Consider the following 24,088-nt stretch of genomic DNA (forward strand, 5'->3'; position numbering starts at 1 on the left):
CTCATAATAGCACTTGCCAAACATCCAGACGTCGCTGGCCGAGGTAAACCGACGGAAGTTTATGGATTCTGGAGCCATCCATTTGATCGGCAGTTTCCCTTTAGAAGCTGGAAAACACACATTAACGTTTGTATCTAAATGTTGACATGACAGATACAGACTCAACACTCAACAAACAATAAATACAAACAATCCACATAAAAAGAAGAAACAATGCTGTATATACAACTGTATTAAAGATTATTTGATGTTATTTATGTACTTTCCGGGTCCATCTTACAAAATAAGTCCATCAGAATTTCTCCAGAGGAAGATCATTGTCTCATGACTAAAGGGTCCTGCACACTATGCGATTTTTCAAAATCCTTTGCGAATGTTCTTTGTCAGACTGTACGAACATGATCCCCGATGTAAGCCATGTCACACTGTAAGATCTCAGTTGACATTAATGTCAGACTGCACGATAGTGAAGGCGCGCTTAAAACGGACGCGCGCAAGAAAACTCACCCGGAGTTTTATATCATCAATGAATGACGCGTTCAGTGACGGTGAGCTGCATTACACGCGGGACTGAAATGCTGGCTACAAAGAAATCTCTAGTACTCGTTTTGGTCATAGTTTGGCTTGAAAAACCGAGATATTTGACTGTCGTCTTAGGAGAAGTCACACTGCAGGATTGTGTGCCAAATCTTCTGACACTGCCAGAATTTCGTCTGAGGTAAAATCTGATCGCAGCGCTCATTAATTGGCTGCCGGTGAACATGTCAAACTAACGACCAAAGACGTCAGAGTTTAGCCTAGGATCTGAGGAATCTTTTAGGATTTCCTAAATTTGTCTCAGACGACCAAATCGTGGGCAAAATCGCACAGTGTTCACCCGGCTTAAAGGGATCCCATGGTGTTGAGACTTGTATGGCTTAATATAACATAAATGATGTCTCTTACTGAATTATGTGGTAGAAAACCCATGAAAGATCTACGTTATTTAAAAAATCGATTTTATATTTGGACCATGGGCGGCGCCATTTTGTTTGCGTTCTAGGTTGATGACGTAGAGTGGTTGCACTCCTCAATCAGCTGGCGTTACCCGTAGCTATTTTTACCACAACGCAACTCGAAAATTGTTTCAGAGTTAAACAAAACAAATGAATTGCTTTGTAATTGTACTTAAAACACACTCAAACATACATGTGCACACAAACTCACCTACACAAGTCACAAACAGATCGGCGGGCGCGCACACACACACCTGACTGCTCTGTCTCAATCGCATGCATCATCACCAAACCATCCTGCCTCTCTTCCTCACGTTACTTTATCCCATCGTCCTACCTAGATATTTCCCTCTGCTGGTCACATTAGGCATTATAGTTAATCTACTATCAACAGTCTATCTAGGGAACAGGATGTGTTGAACAGGATATCAACACAGGGAATAGATTGAGGGTTATGTATGCGCGCGCAGTGCGTGCGTGTGTGTTCGCGCCGATCTGTTGGGGTGTGTGTGTGTTCGCGCCGATCTGTTGGGGTGTGTGTGTGTGTGTGTTCGCGCCGATCTGTTGGGGTGTGTGTGAGTCTGTGTGAGAGAGAGAGTTTGTGTGCACATGTATGTTTGAGTGCGTGAAGTCAGACAGCAGTTTGTAAATCGGCTTTACTCGTTATTGCGGTGGAACGTGAGATTGAATGACTGCACTCGAACGTCCACTATGGTGTCGGACAACACTACAAATGTCCGTCCCTTCAAATAATGCCCTATTTAAGGGTATAGGGTCGATTTCAGATTCAGCCCCTGTCGTGGAGACTGAGCAGCCCAACATCTCGATTGAGACAGAGCCTGTCGTGTGCGCGCCCGCCGATCTGTTTGTGACTTGTGTAGGTGAGTTTGTGTGCACATGTATGTTTGAGTGTGTTTTAAGTATAATTACAAAGGAATTCATTGGTTTTGTTTAACTCTGAAACAATTTTCGAGTTGCGTTGTGGTAAAAATAGCTACGGGTAACGCCAGCTGATTGAGGAGTTCAACCAATCTACGTCATCAACCTAGAACAACCCAAACAAAATGGCGCCGCCCATGGTCCAAATATAAAATCGATTTTTAAAATAACGTAGATCTTTCATGGGTTTTCTACTACATAATTCAGTAAGAGACATCATTTATGTTATATTAAGCCATACAAGTCTCAACACCAGGGGATCCCTTTAACAATTTGACAGACCAAAAACATTTTGCAGACAAGGACCCCCTTGTCTGACCCCATCACACACCGAGGGCAATGCAGCACCAGGTGTTTTTTGCTAGTTTCAGCTCGACGCAGTTCTCATTTTTTATGTCCAGCTCCTCATTGTTTAAATCTCAAATGCACTGGCGCATCTGTTCCCCATCTGGGCGTCTGGACTAAACCAGGAGTGTTCAGGAGCATTGCTGGAGTGTTGCTATTGTAAGGAACTGAAAACCACTGACCACTGACCAACACAAACCTGCTCTTAAGTCAATAGTGCAGTATTATTTGTATTATATAAATGGTGTGTTAGTAATACAAGTCTATAGGCGGTGCACAACGCACGTACACTCTGATTATTACACACATAGGGACACACATCAGCACACACACACACATTTAAATGTTAAAAATAAAAGGATTCCTCTCCGCAATGTAGATAGTGAATCCGCCATGGTGCAGCGCAACTGTCTCTTAAAGTGAATGGAAGATGAGACTCTGATTGGTTTATTGCACATTATGCCCAAAACACACCCATGACTCATTAAGAGACGAGGGAGAACCCTTTTGGACCATGTGCTCTTCTGGCCAGGCATGCCAACCGTTTTTCCAGTCGTTAAACAAGCAAAAGTGGATTCGGACACACCCTAAGAGCACATGCGCCATCCGCTTTAGACCAGTGGTCCTCAACCCTGTCCTGGGGACGCCCACCACTGCACATTTTGCATGTTTTCCTCATCAGACACTTGATCCAACTCATCAGCTCATTAGTAGAGACTAAAAGACCTAAAGTGGGTGTGTCTGATGAGGGAGACATACAAAATGTGCAGGGGTGAGGGGGTCCTCAGGACAGGGTTGAGAACCACTGCTTTAGACCATGCGCTCAGTTCGTTAAAATAAAGCCTGAGTTGTTTATGGACTATAAACAAATCAAATATGCCTTCACTCTCCACCAGAGGCCGCTATTTCCTTATTCTGGGCATGCCTATTTCATGCATTAATTATTAGGACTTTTTGAGGGTCCTCACCTAGTTTAATAAAAACCTCTGTGACTTGTTGTCGTGTTTACTGCACAAACATATTAAGTACATTGTGTTTTATTGTGGTTAATTGCTTGTTAAATGGCAAGTAAAAAGGCAGTCTGATTTACCTTTGTAATAGGAACTGTCCTCCATGTATCGAGAGAGACCGAAGTCACCAAGTTTCACACAATCCGTGGAAGACACCAACACGTTCCTGGCAGCAATGTCCCTGCGGAAAACACACATTTATGTTAGTGCGTTACGATCAGAAAAGAGTTTGTGCCTGTGAAGATCTTCATACTGCAGTGATGTCTTCTGACTTTTGAGCATCATTTCTATGTTTTCTATTTTTCCCCTTTATTTTAATTTTCTTAATCATTTGCGCATGTATCCTTCTGTTGAAATGTGTTACTATGTTGAATTTTGTAGAACTCAGATGCTCAAATAAATGAATACAGTGCCTTGTGAAAGTATCCGGCCCCCTTGAACTTTTGCCACATATCAGGCTTCAAACATCAAGATATAAAACTGTAATTTTTTGTAAAGAATCCACAACAAGTGGGACACAATCATGAAGTGGAACGAAATTTATTGGATATTTCAAACTTTTTTAACAAATCAAAAACTGAAAAACTGGGCTCCCACTTGTTGTTGATTCTTCACAAAAAATTACAGTTTCATATGATTATGTTTGAAGCCTGAAATGTGGCAAAAGTTCGCAAAGTTCAAGGGGGCCGAATACTTTCGCAAGGCACTGTAAATAAAATAAAAATGTTGATGCTCACCGGTGCACAAAGCGTTTGCTCTCCAGGTACGCCAGCGCTGTGCTCAGCTGGAAGGCGAACAGAATCAGCGCAGACAGGTCCAGGTTGTACTTCCTCACTTGAAGGAACGACCGCAACTAAAAATAAACACAATGGTGATTTCCAGATGGTTCTGCAGTGAGTCTAAAAGCAGAGTTTGCCCCTATTGTGCTTTTTCAGACATGACTGCAAAGATCAAAATACATGATAAATCGAGTTTTATAAGGAAAGAAGCGATTCTAAATGACATTTGTAACATATTTGCATTACACCTGTCCTCAAACACTGTAGCTGAGACCGGAAGAGTTTGTTTGAGTTGTTCATGTCGAGAAGACGCTGTTTTCCGCTGCCGTCGTTACTGTTAATATGACTGTGTCAAGAGCTGAGTTTCAGATATGCTAATGGGAGTTTGGTTTCCGTCACACGATGAAAGTGGTCAAGCAATATCCAAGCTGTTGCCGAATACTTCACATTTGACGTTGATTAAATTCAACATTTTAAATCAGCACAATTTTTTTAGTCTACAGAATGCAATTTGACTTTTTTTTTATCCTCAGAACAAAACTAATACATTTTAATTTGTTATAAAATCAAATCAAATTAAAATGTGTAATCAATAAAAACATATTTAACAGAATTACAAAAGCAAGGATGAATAATGTTTGAGAGGTAACGCATCTCATTCTTACCAATTGTAATACAATAATTTGCTATCCAAAATAATAATATGAATATAACAGATTTAATGCACCATTGAAACGCCATTAATTAACGCCATTAACAGAAACCCCACAAATGTGAACACTAATTATGTCATGTGACACCACATTTATTTGTGTAAAGCAAAATTTTGTTCTCAGCAAAAAGTGTTTCCAAATTGTTTTTTCCATGACATATTGGCATATAATTAATGTGCTAGAGTTAAACAGAAAAAGATTGTGTTAAATTTGCAAACATGTATCCATAATTGGGACATCAGCTATATCGGTAAAAATGTACGCGCTAAACCTTTTCCCGCAAAATAATAAATAAATAAATCTTTGGATTCAAACCTGGCTACAGAGAGCTGTAGGTTTATCTTTAAGAGCTGATGCAAATGCTATTTTTTCAGAGATTGGGTTTAGAGACTGAATTCTTTATTGAACGGTTTCAGACACACCTTGGATGCATGTAAACCTGTTGTCTGAGACTCCAATACAAAATTAGGACTGTTTAAAATAGCATAACAGGGCCACTTTAAAATGACAGCAAGTCTCACCTCTCCAAGCGTGCACAACTCCATGATGATCCAGACGGGATTTTCAGTGATTATTCCAATCAACTTCACAATGTGCGGATGGTCGAACTGCCGCATTGTCACTGTCAAACATACAATCACATAAGCACTCTCATGCAAAATTACATTTGCAAAATCACACTGGTTTTGTGGGATTCTGACTTCTCTGAAACTGTGGCAATGGTGACTTCCTCATATTCAACTTTTAAAATTTACTCTGCAATGCATCATGTGTTCAGACGGAGAAAAAAGAAACTTCTCAAAGTAGAACTGCCTCAGCTAAAAATTCACAAGTGATGTGGGTCAGTAGTGTGAAGCGTTGCTTAAAATACTCACGAGCTTCCTGTAGGAACTTCTCACGCACGCTGTCGGAGGTGCAGTTCTTACACGTCTTAATGGCCACAGATAATGATGGGTTCTCCTGTCAGGTACAGCACATGATGAAGTCAAACACATGCACGTTTAACAGCTTCAGAACACAGTGAAGAGCAGGTGACAGGGGAATAGGGCTAACATACATTTGGGACATTAAGACAAATAAATTATTAAAAAATACGGTTTAAAACCCTGATTTGTGTGACATTATTTTTAAACAATAAAACATAAAATATAAAAATGTTAAGTTCTGATAAAAATCAATAAAATATATACAAAAAAAAACATAAAAACGAGTACCGTCAAATCGATTAATCGCATCTAACATAAAAGTTTGTGTTTACATATGTGTATATATTATTAAATGTATATATGTCTGTGTGTACATACTGTATGATCACACACACAAACATATATGTACATTAAATAATATATTTAAACAATATGATATATTTATAGCTTACATTTTTTAATTATTTTAAATTCAAAATGTATTTATTTAAATATAACATTTTTAAAAATCATTTAATAATCATATTTATTGAAAAAGAAGATTAAAAAAAGCTAGTTTGAGATCAAATGTTGACTTGTTCTAAATTGCTAAACTTATTTGTTCTTACTAATAAACTTATTCATCAAAAATACTTTCCATGAAAGAAAAATATTTGTTTGATCAAATAACAAGGTTAAGCTTAATGCATTGAAAACTACAGTTAAAGGTGCAGTGTGTAGTATTTATGAGGATCTAATGAGAGAAATGCAATATAATATCCATAACCGTTTTCAGTGGAGTATAAACACCTTACTAATGAACCGTTATTTTTTTTTATATCTACATACACCGCAGGTCCTGTACAGTGAAATCACCATTTTGTGCCGCCATGTTTCTACAGTAGCCCTAAAGGGACAAACTTCTCCACAGAGCGCTAATCACTCTTTGCTGTCTCAGACGACATGTTTGTCCTGTGTTTTTTTAAATTTTGAGAGTAAATTAAAACCTGTGGTAAACAAAGCATTTTGTCCTACATTGTAAATTACACACACTCACACCCCAAACGCTCTTATCTAGTCACTTATTAGAAAGATACTTTCGCAAAAATAAACATAACTGCTTTAAAATTCGGTGTGAGTGTGTGTAGTTTATACTGGACAAAACATCAAAGTATGGTCAAGTTATGTTTACCACAGGCTCTACTTTAGTTCCCCGTTAGGAAACTCTGGAAGGCTCCAGCGGTACATCAGTCCTGGGGCCTATTGCACAAAACTAGGATAAGGGATTAAGCCGGGATATCTTGGTGATCCTGGCTCAATTTATCCACTAATATACAGTTATATTTCGTTATCGTTCTTGGCATGTGTGTGCCTTCAGGGTACGTTTACATGACAGCAGTGTACTAAATTTTGCATACAGATGTCAAAATCACCAAGATATCCCGGCTTAATCCCTTATCCTAGCTTTGTGCAATAGGCCCCTGGGTCTGACAGTGTTTGTTTGGGATGGACTGTTGTTGGGACTGTGTGGATGATTAACATGCAGTTTACCGGACTGATGTAAACCCCTTGGTGGACGTCACCGAACTGCCCCTCGCCGATACACCGTCCCAACTCGATTCTGTCCCGCTGGATCTCATAGTCCTGAGCTACGAAAGACACAAGGAACCAAACGTCACAAACCTGGAGACCAACATCAGAGGAAGCCACAAATATCACAAACCCCGAGCGTCAAGTGTGTTCAGAGGAACGACATGCTGCACACGAGCAGCTCTGACGGAGCAAAACAATATTACTGAGCTCAGCGATTCATCAAACGCTCTCAAAGCTGCCAATTACCGGTTTAGAAACACTGAGATCATGAACAAAAGGCCTCAGTCAGGGTGGACGCCATATTTAACAGTACACAAACGAAGACGAGGCTGTGAGAGAACGTAGATGACAAAAAACTGGTTATAAAAATTAAAGGTAACATTAAATATTAAGATATGCATGTTAAGATGAATATTAAGATTACACAAATATGCAAGACATATTAAATATGGAGTTCATCCTGAAATGTGTATTTAATAAAGTCTTAAATGTTCTTGATACAGCAAAATAAAACATATAAAATGCATAAATAAAACTTTTGTAACAATATAAATCTCTTTCCTGTGAATTTTGTTCAATTTAATGCGTCCTTGTTGAATATCATTGTAACTGATTATAACCAAAAACTGCAACATTTATTAAAACAAGCAAATAAACAAACAAGCAAAACTAAGAAATATAAACAAGCAAAACAAAAACAAATCTCATTGTCTACATATCAATGACGTCTGCAGGTCTTCAGTTATACAAAGTATTTAAACTCACAAATATCTAAATTGGTTATTATTAATAATCATTATTTTAATTAATAATAACAAAGATGCTTAATAATAATAATAAAAAGCCTTAACAATGCTGTGCGCCATGTTTTTGGACATTAAAATACTTTGCTACCCCAGACTGACTGGTAGATCGCAGCGCTGACAACGCCATGGTCAATGGTTTGAGTACCACAAGACACAATTTCATACAACATACGAAAACCTGCATTTGCCAATGATACGAGAAGGACCTTGCTACTAAAACAAACACAAGCACACGGCAAAAACTGAGAGAAAGAGAGAGAGAGAGAGAGAGAGAGAGAGAGAGAGAGAGAGAGAGAGAGAGAGAGAGAGAGAGAGAGAGAGAGAGAGAGAAGAAAGAGGAAGCACACAGACAGAGGGATGGCGTTACCTGCGTCTAATCCATAGCATTCGGCTGGTTGTTAAAGAGAAGAGTGAGAGATTGGGTGTTTAGATCAGAATTAAAGCTCAGGATGAAAGAGAGAAACAGAGGGATGAGATGACAGACATGTCAAACACTCAGGAAAGAGCTGTTATAAATCATCACACTGATGTATGCGTGTTTGTATTCAGCATATTATAAAAAATAAACTACAACACAACATAAAAAACACTTGGAAAATGTCTCAGTCAACTTTTTCTTGTTAAGTATGAACAAGTTCTTTAAGAATAACTTGATACATTTCTCAGAAAAGATATGCCATTTTGCATCCTAAGTAACTGTATGTTTTTGCTTGGATATTTGCACTGGAAAACAAGGCAACCTTTTTTTGCAGTGAAGGAGCAAAAGCAACATGACAGTAGTTTATATTCCTCAGAAGCCAAACGTTAGCATGAAGTGATGATCAACAGAAATCTAACACTTGAGCTCTGTTGAAAGTCCTTTTGCCTGTAAATCCCTCATTATGCTCCATTACCCCAAAATATTGGATTCATTCTGTCAACTTGTTTTATGATTACCACAGGTTTTATATTTGTTTTTGGAAACGATTGATCATCGGCATTATTAATGTGAGCTTATGCATCCCCACTGTTAAGAAAGTTCACTCGAGCTTATTCACCTCAAAAAACTGAGGCGCATCAGATTAATGAGGCCTATAATCAATCAGCTCCAAAAAGAAATGCAACATCTGTGCTAATCCAAAGAAAACAAATTGACAAAAAGGTCAATATTTGGCAATAACATTGCATAAGCAATTTTTTGTAGGCCGGTCATTTTTAACTGAGAACACCACAAGTTTAACAAGGAGGGGGAAAAAGTGTGTTATACCCTGTGTGAGTGAAGTCAGTACGGTTTAGTCCAATGTGATAACATTAAACAAGCAATTTTGGGAAAAGCGAAATCCTCCACGGCACAAAATGACCAGAACACAACATGAGGGTTACGTCTAAAATATTTAGCATCAGAACACTTGCATAGTGAATAAGTCATTTTGTACTATATTTATGACTGACTTTAATTTGATGAAAAAGAGCAGCATGAACATTCTGCTAAACATCTGCTTTTGTGTTACACAGTAGAAAATCAAACGTTTGAAACAACATGATGGTGCAGTGAAAAAATGTTTTTTCTAAATTTGGAGATATAAAAAAAACGATTATTGGATTATGTTTTATTCAAGGTTTGACATGAATATCCGCCAACCAGTGAATGTGTGTGTATTTCAGCAGTGGTGTGTGACGCACTCACAGTCAATAGCCACTTTGACGGGTTGAATCTGATATATAATATATACTTTTTTCAATTTTAGTCTTTCAAAAAAGCATCTGAAATAATGAACTAAGAGCAATGATGTGTCAAAATGTCAATTTTTTCGATACTGAAATATCTTCCCATACTCATTTTCCTCAGAACAGACACAGATACCAGCTGCTCTCTCTCTCATCTCTCTGAAAGAGAGTGATACAAACCCTGCCTCCACTTGCTCCAGATGAATATTGTTACTGTCTTGAATTTTGGCATGGGATTGCATCTATTGCGCTTATTTTACTCATTCCCGTCACAGATCACAGATTTTGTGCTCAAACACCCAAAGTGAGGCACATTTTTTGCAGCTTATTGCACTTGAACAGTCAAACATACACAATATATTGTCAAAATGCCAGCCTTGGCGAGTATTTATATGAACACAGTCAGTTCTGTTTTAAAGGACCTTACCACTATTTTAGAAAATAGTCTCATTTTCCAACTCTCCTAGAGTTAAACAGGTGAGTTTCACAGTTTTCTAATCCATTCAGCCGATCTCTGGGTCTGGCGGTAGCACTTTTAGCATAGATAATTAGTCTTCGTAATAATCAAGAAACTCTGCTGCCGTACCATGAATGTAGCAGGCACAATGATATTACGCAGGAATTAGAGTATAGTTCCTAGCCATATAAATCTAGCCTGACGTGGTCATACTCAATTCTTGTCAGAATATGAGTCTGATGCTCCATTGGGCTGTGATTATGAGGCGTGTTTCAACCCAACCAGGAAAGACATCAATTGGATAGACCGACAACCAATCAGAGCAACGAAGCGACGCATAACGTTACTTGTCAAATGTCAACAGAGCTCAACTGCACTGTGTTGCCAAGTCCGCGTTTTTTTCCGTGGGTTGAAGCGACTTTTATGTGATATATAGACCCATGAGTGCGAATTTTAGCAGGCAACCTTGCCAAAATAACACACATTTTACCCCCAAACGCCATTTTTCCCCCGAGAAAGTTTTGTTGTAAAAACTTGGCAACCCTGTGCACGCGCGCTGAAATTTGGCTGGAATACACGATCTTTGCCAGTGTTGTAAAATAAGTTAATGATACACAGAGTACTTACCCAACATGATCATCATTTCTGAGAGAAATAGTGAAGGTGATGCAGATACAAACAAGCTCTCCGTTTAGGATTTGAACAAATATAACCCAAGCCCCTTTGATGACGTGATGATTACGTTACTGTTGATCATCTGTCCGTCATCGGCTAAAGCCCGCCCTGATGATTTCATAGGTCCGAACAGTTTCTGTTCAGAGATAATTACTCCTCTATGGAGCGATGCCAGACCGAATTGCCCGACCTAAAAAATTTGTGGGCGGGGCTAAGTTCGGCTGGCATCCAGGCTAATATAAATCTAGAAAATCACAACTTTTAATGTACATAATGCAACTATAGATGAGTCAAGTTAAGTAGGAAAAATACAGAAACTCAGGTCATTATTTGAACGCGATGCTAATGGTCTAATCAGATTCAATTATCTATGCTAAGCTATACTAAAAGTGCTACCGCCAGATCCGGAGATCGGCTGAATGGATGTGAAAACGGTAAAACTCAACTGTTTAACTCTAGGGGAAAAGGAAAATGAGCCTACTTTCAAAAATAGTGGCATGTTTCTTAAAGTGACAGTGTAATGGATGTGTGCCAGCTGTTAAAGTGACAGCAGCCTAATAAACCTGCTGTAAATGAGATAATATTAAAAATATCTCAAAAATAACCCACGGTATTGATGTCAAAATTGTTGCAAGTGAAAATGCTGCGTGACTAGTTCCTTTGGAAAACCACTAGCCACAGTGACTGTTGAGCACAAAAAAGTTCATGAGCGTTTTTTCAGTGTGAGTAGATCATGGCAAATATTCATTCAATGCTCTGTAACACACTCGAAATGCATTCAGTCCTCATTCAGAATCCTGTGATTGTCTGTACAGGCCACATGTAAAGTCACACACTCGTGAATGTTAGTGTGTATGAAGTCTGTAGTCTCTGACTCACACACACACGTTCACCTCACATCACTGGCTCTACACTCTTACACATAAAGGCTCTTAATTGGCATTGATGGGTCCATGAAAAACCTTTCCATCACACAAAATGGACTTTATAGTGGAAAAAGGGTTTTAAAATGTCCAATACACAAAGAAAAAAAACTATTTTAAGAACTGATTACTGAAAGATTCTTTGGGGAACCAAAAATCTGAGAAAATCCCCTTTATTTTTAAGAGGGTACTGTGTTAATACAAAGTAAATTTAGATTAAACTCCAAACTCAATAAGAGCACTTGCATTTTTACATTAGATTAATAAGAAGATACTGTTGAGGACGTCCCCAAAGCGAATTGTGTCCGATTTAGCCCAATCCAAACACACACACACACACACACACACACACACACGATTTTCCCTTGCAGAGATGTGTCTGAATTATGCCCAAACATGTCCTGCTTTAATTTCAGACTTGATTAATCAAATCGAATAAATCAACACAAACTCTCACAAAGGATGAATCCTTCATGAGTTTCCAGAGAGAATTTTCTGGAATGTCTAAGCTGGATACTTTAAATTGCATTTGCCGCCACATCAACAAACCAAACGAGCCAGACAGGGGGAAAAAAAGGTCAGGATTTGGCTCCGAAACCGTACAGATCTGGACAGAAACATCTGGATCCCGGGAGACAGCACTTATACACACTTCACAGACAGCACAAGTGAAGGTACTTACTAGAGGGCATGGTGTAGGTGTCTTCCTCATCTATGATCTCTGCGTAGTCATCTGTTTCTGCAGCGAGATAGAAGCAGTGGTCAGTATTTCTCACACACACAGACACACACACACAGGCCAAAATAACGCCCACTTGGTCACTACACCACCCGAAACACATGTAACCTTCCACTACAGAAACTAGAGCCGGCCGAAAACAAGCCAGGAAACTCCTCCATGAAGACACATACACACAAACTCAAGTGCACTTCTCTCTTTTAAACCCTCTGAACTTAATCTGTGTGTCTGTCTGTCCAACCGGCCAATCAGAGAGCAGCTCTGTCTGTCCCACCGGCCAATCAGAGAGCAGCTCTGTCTGTCCCACCGGCCAATCGGAGAGCAACTCTGTGGTTGTGCTTGAGAAAGCGAGGGGAAGGAAGTGACTCTTTCGTCTTCATGCAAAACAGATTTAGTCCGGCGTTTTTGTTTTTGGGAGAGGTCACTCTCTTCTCTAAATAATTACACCTTTAAAGTCTGTCTCATAAGGAATGCAGGGAGCAAAAGAGCAAGTATGCACTTCAAGTGAAGGAGAACTCACATTTACAGACTCCAACTAAACATATGCACGATTGTCTATATTCAAGTAGCTTTCCAAATGCGCACACACACACACACACACACACACACACACACACACACACACACACACACACACACACACACACACACAGAGTTAGTGAGAAATGAAGATCACAAACATTACCATCTCCACTACCATCTTCTGCGGGTCCGAGGAGAGCATGCAAAGAACGGAGAGGACCAGAGAGAAGAACGGTTAATTCATCAGCAGGCATGAACACGCACACACACACACACACACCCGTCGTGATTCTGAAGCGGTTAACTGGTTTGTGTGAGCAGCTCCTGCAGTAAATGTGTTTTGTTCATGCTGTTCTGAGAGTCATTAGTGCGGTTATATTGGGTTAGACGTGCTGCAGGAATGTGTGGGATGAGATTCAATTGGGACGTGGACACACTCTGCCTGTATTGTTCTGCCACGGGTCTAAATCAGTGCAGTTCACAGTAAAAACATAGTTGCAGTTATATACTTTATAAATAATAGGGTGACTTTCACAAAATCTGGCATTCCCATTTCATCATTCATGATTTTTATAATATAATTAATGCAACTTATTTTTAAAATTGAAAAGTAAATGGTTAAAAATTATGTTAATTTTATTTCATGGTAATTCATTTAAATGAATTTTAAATAAATGTAAATATTTAATAACTATTTCAATATTTATAGATTGTGGACTAGAAGATTTTACTTTATAAAGAGAATTTACAGTTAATGTGCTTTACTCACATGTTTCAAAAAGCAAAATAAGCAACAACAAAATACTGAAATAGGCCTTTTTTTTAATGCCAAATATAATGCTTTATTTTGTGCATTTTGGGGTGAAATGTGGCCAGTGTATTTCTTCATGAAATTCATGCATTAATCAAAGTCAGACAAGAAAGACTGAAGCTGATTGACACCTCAGCATCTGATATGAACCTTTAGATAAATCAACATTTTGTGCAGTTAAAGGAAGATGTGTGCTGGGGGCGGAGTCACGGAGGAGGTGTGGCCAATAAAACTACATGTGTGCTGGGGGCGGAGTCACGGAGGAGGTGTGGCCAATAAAACTACATGTGTGCTGGGGGCGGAGTCACGGAGGAGGTGTGGCCAGTAAACATGTGTGCTGGGGGCGGAGTCACAGAGGTGTGGCCAGTAAACATGTGTGCTGGGGGTGGAGTCACAGAGGTGTGGCCAGTAAACATGTGTGCTGGGGGTGGAGTCACATAGGTGTGGCCAGTAAACATGTGTGCTGGGGGTGGAGTCACAGAGGTGTGGCCAGTAAACATGTGTGCTGGGGGTGGAGTCACAGAGGTGTGGCCAGTAAACATGTGTGCTGGGGGCGGAGTCACAGAGGTGTGGCCAGTAAACATGTGTGCTGGGGGTGGAGTCACATAGGTGTGGCCAGTAAACATGTGTGCTGGGGGCGGAGTCACAGAGGTGTGGGCAGTAAACGTGTGCTAGGGGCGGTGTCACAGAGGTGTGGCCAGTAAACATGTGTGCTGGGGGTGGAGTCACAGAGGTGTGGCCAGTAAACATGAGTGCTGGGGGTGGAGTAACAGAGGTGTGGCCAGTAAACGTGTGTGTTAGGGCGGAGTCACAGAGGTGTGGCCAGTAAACGTGTGCTGGGGGCGGAGTCACAGAGGTGTGGCCAGTAAACATGTGTGCTGGGGGCGGAGTCACAGAGGTGTGGCCAGTAAACATGTGGGCTGGGGGCAGAGTCAGAGGTGTTGCCAGTAAACGTGTGCTGGGGGCGGAGTCACAGAGGTGTGGCCAGCAAAAACATGTGTGCTGGGGGCGGAGTCACAGAGGTGTGGCCAGTAAACGTGTGCTGGGGGCGGAGTCACAGAGGTGTGGCCAGTAAACGTGTGCTGGGGCGGAGTCACAGAGGTGTGGCCAGTAAACGTGTGCTGGGGGCGGAGTCACAGAGGTGTGGCCAGTAAACGTGTGCTGGGGCGGAGTCATAGAGGTGTGGCCAGTAAACGTGTGCTGGGGGCGGAGTCACAGAGGTGTGGCCAGCAAACGTGTGCTGGGGGCGGAGTCACAGAGGTGTGGCCAGTAAACGTGTGCTGGGGGCGGAGTCACAGAGGTGTGGCCAGTAAACGTGTGCTGGGGGCGGAGTCACAGAGGTGTGGCCAGTAAACGTGTGCTGGGGGCGGAGTCACAGAGGTGTGGCCAGCAAACGTGTGCTGGGGGCGGAGTCACGGAGGAGGTGTGGCCAGTAAACGTGTGCTGGGGGCGGAGTCACAGAGGTGTGGCCAGTAAACGTGTGCTGGGGGCGGAGTCACAGAGGTGTGGCCAGTAAACGTGTGCTGGGGCGGAGTCATCGAGGTGTGGCCAGTAAACGTGTGCTGGGGGCGGAGTCACAGAGGTGTGGTCAGTAAACGTGTGCTGGGGGCGGAGTCACAGAGGTGTGGCCAGTAAACGTGTGCTGGGGGCGGAGTCACAGAGGTGTGGCCAGTAAACATGTGTGCTGGGGGCGGAGTCAAGGAGGAGGTGTGGCCAGTAAACACATTTAAGGTAGAATGTGATTTGATTGTCAGGGATGTAGAAACTACATCCTTGTAAGAGACACGAGACCTTTGTATACTTTGATCAATATATCTTTCAAAAAGATCTACACTTCCTGCTAAATGATTGGTTGAATCAGAGCTGTGGTATGAACACATGAGAGACAGATTGAATATGTGCCTAGGGAGGACAGCAGGTGAAGGTTAGTGTAAACACACACAGGAACAGCATGTACCCTTAGGAGGAGAATCATGGGAACAGAGGACAAACGGAAGGAGAAAGCGTCGAGCTTTAGCAGCTTTGGTGGGCGTCTGAGCCACAGAGTCTTCAGTGAAGAACGACAGATGGGAAGAGAAAGAGAGTGAAGCAAAGCAGGAGAATATGGAGGGAGGATTGGACACAGAACAAACATATTTATCTTCCAGTTCCCGAGAGAAAACTGAACATTTCAGCCTGAAAACCACATATGGTCAGATTTTTACTCTCAGGTCGTTTCACACCAAAAACAGTTTTATTCACTAAATGAATAATGCAAATCAAGTAATGGTGCAAACACACCCAGGAATAAGTGCTGAAGATAATAAATATACAGAGTGCAATAATGAAAAATGAAGCATGTTTTCATTGAAATGAGAAAAACTTCATTGAAATATGCAAGGTGCCTTTAGAGAGCGACTTTAGCTTTGATTGTGCTGAAAACAGCTTATAAACAGCAGACACATTCATGAGCTAAAGATACCAAACATCTGGAACACAAGTGATGATGATCTTTAAATGTGTGCAGATGTTGCAGAAACCAGCCCACATCTTGAAGACATCAGAAACGCTTTAAAGACTCCGAGAAACAGCATTTGCTATGTATTTCATAGTAATATTTCAGAGTGAAACCAAATCTTTAGCAGTATATAAAATATGACGGGACTTGATTGAATCCACTGTGGATATGATTGGATGGGGAAGTGTTAAGCCACGAAATTAAACAATAAAACAGCTGAGAATCCCAGACTTCCACTGAACGAGCCCCTTACACCTGTTTTAAAACAACATATTTTGATTATAGAGACCAATAAAGTTTAGCAGATCTGATCTATCTGTGAAGTCTTCTTTGGAGAGTCAGTACCCAGAATGCTCAGCAGGACATCGGTCCAGTAAACCTGATGAATCAGATAAATGGCAGGCGTGTCTTACCTGAAACAGAGATGGCACGAACTCCTGCCCGAATCCCCTCCAGCCGCTTCTCATTGTTGGCAAGTCTGGGGAGAAACAATTTCATTAACAAACAAAACGGTGATTATTGTTGTTTCCATGAACAATCTAACAAAAAGAAGTTATCCAAACATAACAATGCTTTTTTAGGTGAACGTGAGCGTTTGCTTTGTTACCAGCTGAAAATATGCATTATAACAATCCATATACTCAAAAAGTTTTATGTAAATAAAAATGTAAATATTTTATTTAAATACACTCATGCATGTATATATTAAAACATTATTGTATTTATTAATTTTTTTAAATACATTTTTATATATATATGGTAAATAGACTGTATTTATATTGCACTTTTAACAGACCTGTGGCCATTCAAAGCACTTTACATATCGCCTCACATTCACCCATTATATGTGTGTGTGTGAGTGTGTGTGTGTGTGTGTGTGTGTGTGTGTGTGTGTGTGAGCCTGTTTATGTGGTTTATGAGGACACAAATTTGTATAACTACATGGGTATTACACTGGTATTACCCTATAAATGTGGTTTATGAGGACATATCAAATGTCCTCATAATTCAAACGGCCTTAAAAACATACTAAATGATGTTTTTTTGAAAAAGTAAAAATGCAGAATGTTTCCTGTGATGGGTAGGTTTAGGGGCAGGGGCAGTGTAAGGGGATAGAAAATACGGTTTGTACAGTATAAAAACCTATTACGACTATGGAGAGTCCCTGTAAACCACATAGACCAACATGTGTGTGTGTGTGTGTGTGTGTGTGTGTGTGTGTGTGTGTGTGTGTGTGTGTGTGTGTGTGTGTGTGTGTATTTATATATACAGAAAAATACTGTATATATACTATTATATATACACACACATATATTACATATATTATCTAAACAAAAACTTTTATTTTGGATGCGATTAATTAGGATTAATCGTTTGACAGCCGTGTGTGTGTATATACACACAGACACAGACACACAGACACACAGACACACACACACACACACACACACACACACACACACACACACACACACACACACACACACACACACACACACACTCACACACACACACAATGTTCTTTACTCAACTACTTTGGCAAAAAAAAGGAAATATATTAAAACCATCTTGACATTCTAGTCAAAATCTCACAAATATACTGCGGATGTTTGATATATATCACCCAGCTAATTTCCCAGTCTTCAGTTTGTCTTGGTTTGATAGTGTTTAAGCTTTAACGGGTGGTCAAAGTAAATTAATATCCTGCCTGACGGTTAATTAAACAGCTCAGGAACTGCAGTGAAGTGAAGTCAGGACTTACTTTGGGATGGATGGAAGAGCTCTCTCACCCTCTGGAGGACAGAGAAACACACAACATCAGCTGAGGAATCAAACAGCAGAACAAGACCCACCCAACACTTCATGTTTTACTACCACTGGACTCATTTTCTCTCTCTATTTATATACACATTACATAAGTTTTATTTGTGTCTTGCTGAGCTTACTGAAACAGACTTGCTGTGCTGCTTCGCACTGAAATTTCCCACTCAATACGACCCATTCATAGTTTACTGCCTCTGTACTACTATACAGACATCTCCCAATGCAGCAGTGTGAGGAAGACATACCTTTCTGAGGTCTGACAATGAAGGACTGACTGACGGCATTGAGCAGTCGACAGTAGCCGTCGATGAGGTCGGCCATGTTCTCAGCGGTGGAGAAGGATGGCGTGCTGATCGTGAGAGGCTACGAGAAACAAGAGAGACACACAATGAGGCATTATCATCAACACCAGACACATGATGACGTCAAGCTATAGCAGAGACCAGCTGCAAAGACCAAAAACACACACACAGCTGCAGACATGCCCACAAGTGCACTCAGACACGCCCACAAACAATCCCAGACACGCCCACAAGTGCGCTCAGACACACCCACAAACAATCCCAGTCACGCCCACAAGTGCGCTCAGACACGCCCACAAACAATCCCAGACACGCCCACCACAGCATTTCCTTACAGTGTGATGAGACAATGATAATAACAGACGATAAATATACAACACCTCTGTATTTTGTTGTCTTTTCTGTCTGCATGCAAAAAGTGTAGTCTAGTTCGATTCCCAAACAAATGACTCTTACGAACCGGTCAAAAATTTGTCAAAAAGACTCTTATTTTGGAATTATTCATATATTATTATAGTATTTATTAATATTTTGAATTATATTTTTCAAATGTTCATTTTAGTTGTAGTTTTAATATTTTTTTATATATATATTTAGGTTTAATTTATTAGTTTAAGCTTTAGTAATTTTAGCTTTAGTAACTTTATGTGCTTCTTTAATTTTTATTGTTATACTTCAACTTAAAAAAAATGGAAATGTTGGCAAATTACTCAATTAAAATAAGTTTTTAAAATTTTAGGTAAAAGTATAGTAATATTTCCATTTAGGTTTCATTTATTTTATTTTTATTTTTAGCTTTATTAATTTTAGTAAATTTAGCTTTAGTAACTTAGAAATGGGAAACATTAGCAAATAACTGATTTAAAATATTTATATATTTACATTTTAGTTAACATTTTGGTAATTTTGCTGTGCTTTTGTCATTTTTTATAATTAAAAAATATTTCTATTTAGCTGTCATTTATTGCATTTTATTTTTAGCTTTAGTAAATTTAGTTAATTATCTTTAGCAACTTAGAAATGGAAAATGTTGGCAAATAACTGAAACAAAATATATATATAATTTTTACATTTTAATAAAAATTGTAGAAATTGTTATGTGCTTTTGTATTTTTTCTCAATATTTATATTTAGCATTCATTTATTTTATTCTAGTATTAGCTTCAGTAATTTGTGTACTTGAAAATGGGAAATGTTGGTAAAGAACATTTTTTTTTTTTTGGTAAAAGTTTAGCAATATTTCCATTTTAGTTTAATTTAGTTTATTTTAGTTTTAGCTTTAGTAATTTTAGCTTTAGTAACTTAGAAATAGGAAACATTGGCAAATAACAATTAATATATATATTTTAAAATTTTAGTTCAAAATTTGAGCAATTTTGCTGTGCTGATGTCATTTTCATTATTTAAAAAAATATATTTCTATTTTGCTTTCATTTATTTTATTTTAGCTGTAGTAATTTTTGTACTTCACCTTAAAAAAATGGGAAATGTTGGCAAATAACTGAATTAAGTTTTTAAAATTGTAGTACTACTTTTTATATTTTATTATTTCAGACATATTTAAATTGCAGAAAATTATTTTATTTAAAATATTTTTTAGTTTTAGTTAACCAACATCGGTTTAAATGAGCCTAACGAATCCGCCACAGTGACTAAATCTGAGTTAAAATGCGGTCCAAAAGACAGAGAGACAGAAAGAAAGAGAAAGAGAAAGACTGACGAAAAGTGCAGACAGAGAAACCAAAATAACAGTGCCGGTCTGAAATTACAGCGCCGTCAGCGCAGGGTTGAGCTGGATTTACACCCTTCTGAGTCACACATCTCAATCTAAACACTTCCAACAGTAGATCCTCAGTTCATTTGATGAAACTTCATCACAAAAACACACACAGGCTTTATTGGAAGGACAGTTTCTGCCTCAGTCGCTTACCTCGGCGGCTCCTGCCACGTCCAGCTGTAAGACGCCCTTCCTCTCCTTCTCCTCCACGCAGGAGTAATGGATGCTCTGCACCTGTGTGAAGTTGGCCAGATGTGTCGGCTGAAAGAAAGAGAGGCACAGGTGATGATATACAGACGTGTAATAAGAAAGACATGCTTTGAAATAAGGATATCCTTGAGTTGTGATGTTTCATCAACACTTTTCATCAGCTTTGCCTCCAGATAAAATCTTTTGTCTCAGACCATGTGATTAACATCCCTCAAGAGCTTTGTGTTCCTGTCAGAAGCCCTGAAGGACTCGGGGCAATACACCAGCTCACAGGTGTATCTGAAACTTAAGTGCATTCTGAACAACTAATGTTTTTTTGCACACTGAAAATTACTGTATCAATATTAGCCAATCAGAATCTTTCAGACTTAGTATATGGTGATGTGAAGCACTATTTTGGACCAATGACATTTCACTGTGGGCGGAGCTATTTGTAAACGGAACCAAGCAACTGACAAAATCAACTCAGATTAACCTAAATCAGATGGAACTCATTGTTTGTTGCTATGGTGATGTTGATTTGAGTTACCGTGGAACCCTTGTCTGTCAGGTAACTGATGCCTTCCTCCGGACCGATAGCGAGATCCACTGAGATGACCCAACTCGACTGAGAGAGAGAGAGAGAGAGAGAGAGAGAGAGAGAGAGAGAGAGAGAGAGAGAGAGAGAGAGAGAGAGAGAGAGAGAGAGAGAGAGAGAGAGAGAGAGAGAGAGAAAGAGAGAGAATAAAAATCATTAATTGTCAGCAGGGTGTAAAAATGAGCATAAACTAGGTGTTTGGGTATCATTTTATAGGGAATCCACCAAAATTAAAACAAACTGTGATATAATATATAATAATAAATGGCAATGTATTACTGTATACTACTGTTCAAAAGTGTGGGGTCTGTAAGAATTATTTTAAATGTTTCTGAGTCTCTTCTGCTCAGCATGGCTGAATTTATCTGATCAAAAATACAGTAAAAACTGTAATATTGTGAAATATTATTACAATTTAAATAAATAGTAAAGTGTAATTTATTCCTGTGATCAAAGCTGAATTTATCCTCATTACTCCAGTCTTCAGAGTCACATGATCCTTCACTAATCATTCTCAGATGAGGATTGGAAACAGTTGCTGTTATTGCTATTGAAAATCTCACTGACCTTAACGTTGGAACAGTAGTGCGGGTAGATATTATGTAGTAAAATGAAAATATAGTTAAATATCAGTCATTTTTCTCAAATAATTTTCCATTGGTTTGGATTTTTTGTTTATTTTGTAGGGGAAACAAGTTAATTTTGGACAAATATGGCTCCCCCACTGTCCACTAGGAGGCAGAAAAGGCCAGCGTTTGACCACATGACCTGGCGTACCCCTAGAGCACAGCGAAAGCACTCTTTGTCGAATCTGTAGACGGGCGCCAGGATCTCAAAAAACTTCAGTATGCTCTGCTCGTCGTTCAGGTTGGCGAACTGCTTAAATGTCTGCTGGATCTGTTTCCTCAGCGCTTTGGCCTGAAACACAGAGAGAAAGAGCGGAGTTACACCTCACACACTCAATGAAAACATCAGGCAAGCCCCACAACACCAGTACTAGCTCAGGTTCACTCCAATAACATTACAATCACTGCAAAAAATGCTCTTCTTACTTAGCATTTTCGTCTTGTTTCGAGTCCAAACATCTAAAAATCAAGATGCATCTTAAAGCATTTACTAGATAAGTAAAATGACATGAGACATTTTGTCTTGTTTTTATTTTATTTTAAATAAAATCCAAATAAAGAGAGTTTTTGCTTAAAACAAGCAAAATTATCTGCCATTGGGGTGAGAAAAATAATCTTGACTCTGTGTGGGTGTGTGTGTGCTGATACTCTGATACTCCCAAACAGAAATAAGATTATTTTTCTCACCTCATTAGCAGATAATTTTACTTGTTTTAAGCAAAAACTCACTTCATTTAGATATTATTTTCAAGTAAACACGAAAAAAATATCTTATGTCATTTGAGTTATCTAATACTTTAGGAAATTTTAGATATTTGGAGTGGAAACAAGAAAAAAAATACAAAATATAAAGAGCATTTTTTGCAGTGTTCAATTACAGCGCTCCATCTCAAACCTCTTCAAACCTGCATTTTAACTCAGAAATGATAAATAAACTACATTTTACATGTTCTGAAGAACGAGTTATGCATCCAAGTTATATATTTAGGTTTGGGAGTTTGTGCAACTCCCTAACAGCACAATAAATATTGTATGCTAAAGTAAAATCATGCGTAAATAGCAAATCAAACTGATAATTCAAGTTCATAACAGCCATCAAATCCAGCTGTCCATCTCATTTTTCTTCATCTTCTCATGCTCAAATTTGGCTACATGTGCAACTGAATGGCTCTTATGTGCTATTAGAGATCATCTGAGCTCTGAAAGGCATTATGGGTATCTTAACATTGAGACACAGATCACATCATACAAACATGTGAGCAGACGCTTCAGGACGGTCCACCCTTCCTGAGAGGAAGTGCGGCCCAGTATCGGCTCTTACATCTCTGGAGGAATTATGGGAAAGATCTGATGGACATCTTGGGAAACGTGCCTTTCCTACTCGCTTCATTACGACACGCCGCCTCAAATCTTTACTTTACTTTTCATAACAGGGAGCCGTTGATAACAATGGGTAAATGTTCACTTATTAATGTAAAAGTTAGTAATTAATCCTATTAAAATAATAATAAATATTTCAATTTGGATGCTGCTATGACGTTATATAATAAATATATAATAATAATCATGAATAAAAATATAAATCAAAAAATAATTAATAATAATAGTAATAAAAATAACAAATGTATTAATTCTAACAAATAAATACAGCTTACCTAACTTATACTGTCATCAAGGCTAATATGCATGTTTCCTATATATGATACATGAATATTAATATCTGTCATCTATTATCTTTCCTGTGTTAAAGGGATATTTCTGCCATCATGTATAATAAATATAAATGAAAGATAAATAAATGCAGCCGTGTTGAGCAGAAAAGACTTATATAAGCCTCACAGGACCCAATCTTGAGTGCACATATGGACATGTAGCACTTTATCTCTCACGCTCATTGACTTTCACTGAACGGAAAACAGCAGCTCATCAAAACATTTCCTTTTGGGCTTCACAGCAAAAAAAGTCTTACAGGTTTGGAATGATAGAGAGTAAATGCTGACAGGATCTTCACCATCCCTTTAATAAGCCCTGTGAAAAGCATTATTAAAAGTTGACCTGCGAGCTGAACTCAATCGCGGTTGAATCTGATTTATGCGGTCGGGGGGACAGATGGCTCCGCTGATAATTCAGCCCCACTTCTCACACCATCAGATGAGGTCTGCTCTCTGCGCTGACACTGGACACTTTTTTTAAACATTTTCTAGGAAGCAAACTGATTAAACGCTATAATCCGGCTAAATGAACAGCTCTCGGACAACAGGAACACACGGCCGATGGGAGCAGTGGAGGAAGGGTAATAATCTGGGGCAGTAAAATAACACCCACACACACACAAACCGACTGAAGCACACAAACT

At 39.2% G+C, this 24,088-nt stretch overlaps 1 protein-coding gene across 10 annotated transcripts in view; it reads right to left on the reverse strand.

Moving 5' to 3' along the window:
* The window catches only part of ptk2aa (protein tyrosine kinase 2aa), a 117,038-nt gene that overhangs the window by 19,223 nt on the left and 73,727 nt on the right, over positions 1 to 24,088 (reverse strand). For 5 of the 10 annotated variants that reach the window (XM_067426413.1, XM_067426412.1, XM_067426418.1 and 2 more), the window contains 16 exons: positions 21,884 to 22,024; positions 21,059 to 21,136; positions 20,473 to 20,580; positions 18,486 to 18,603; positions 18,179 to 18,209; positions 16,830 to 16,894; positions 15,877 to 15,966; positions 13,272 to 13,289; positions 12,530 to 12,586; positions 8,453 to 8,476; positions 7,238 to 7,335; positions 5,657 to 5,741; positions 5,303 to 5,403; positions 4,027 to 4,142; positions 3,370 to 3,470; positions 18 to 107 (listed from right to left, as the gene is read on the reverse strand). In XM_067426413.1, the coding sequence (XP_067282514.1) occupies positions 18 to 107; positions 3,370 to 3,470; positions 4,027 to 4,142; positions 5,303 to 5,403; positions 5,657 to 5,741; positions 7,238 to 7,335; positions 8,453 to 8,476; positions 12,530 to 12,586; positions 13,272 to 13,289; positions 15,877 to 15,966; positions 16,830 to 16,894; positions 18,179 to 18,209; positions 18,486 to 18,603; positions 20,473 to 20,580; positions 21,059 to 21,136; positions 21,884 to 22,024 (1,321 nt within the window). The remainder of the gene's footprint in view (positions 1 to 17; positions 108 to 3,369; positions 3,471 to 4,026; positions 4,143 to 5,302; positions 5,404 to 5,656; positions 5,742 to 7,237; positions 7,336 to 8,452; positions 8,477 to 12,529; positions 12,587 to 13,271; positions 13,290 to 15,876; positions 15,967 to 16,829; positions 16,895 to 18,178; positions 18,210 to 18,485; positions 18,604 to 20,472; positions 20,581 to 21,058; positions 21,137 to 21,883; positions 22,025 to 24,088) is intronic. The other 5 variants (XM_067426415.1, XM_067426419.1, XM_067426420.1 and 2 more) reach the window with 5 other exon arrangements.

The sequence above is a fragment of the Pseudorasbora parva genome, chromosome 19, assembly GCF_024679245.1.
Source record: "Pseudorasbora parva isolate DD20220531a chromosome 19, ASM2467924v1, whole genome shotgun sequence".
NCBI lineage: Eukaryota > Metazoa > Chordata > Actinopteri > Cypriniformes > Gobionidae > Pseudorasbora > Pseudorasbora parva.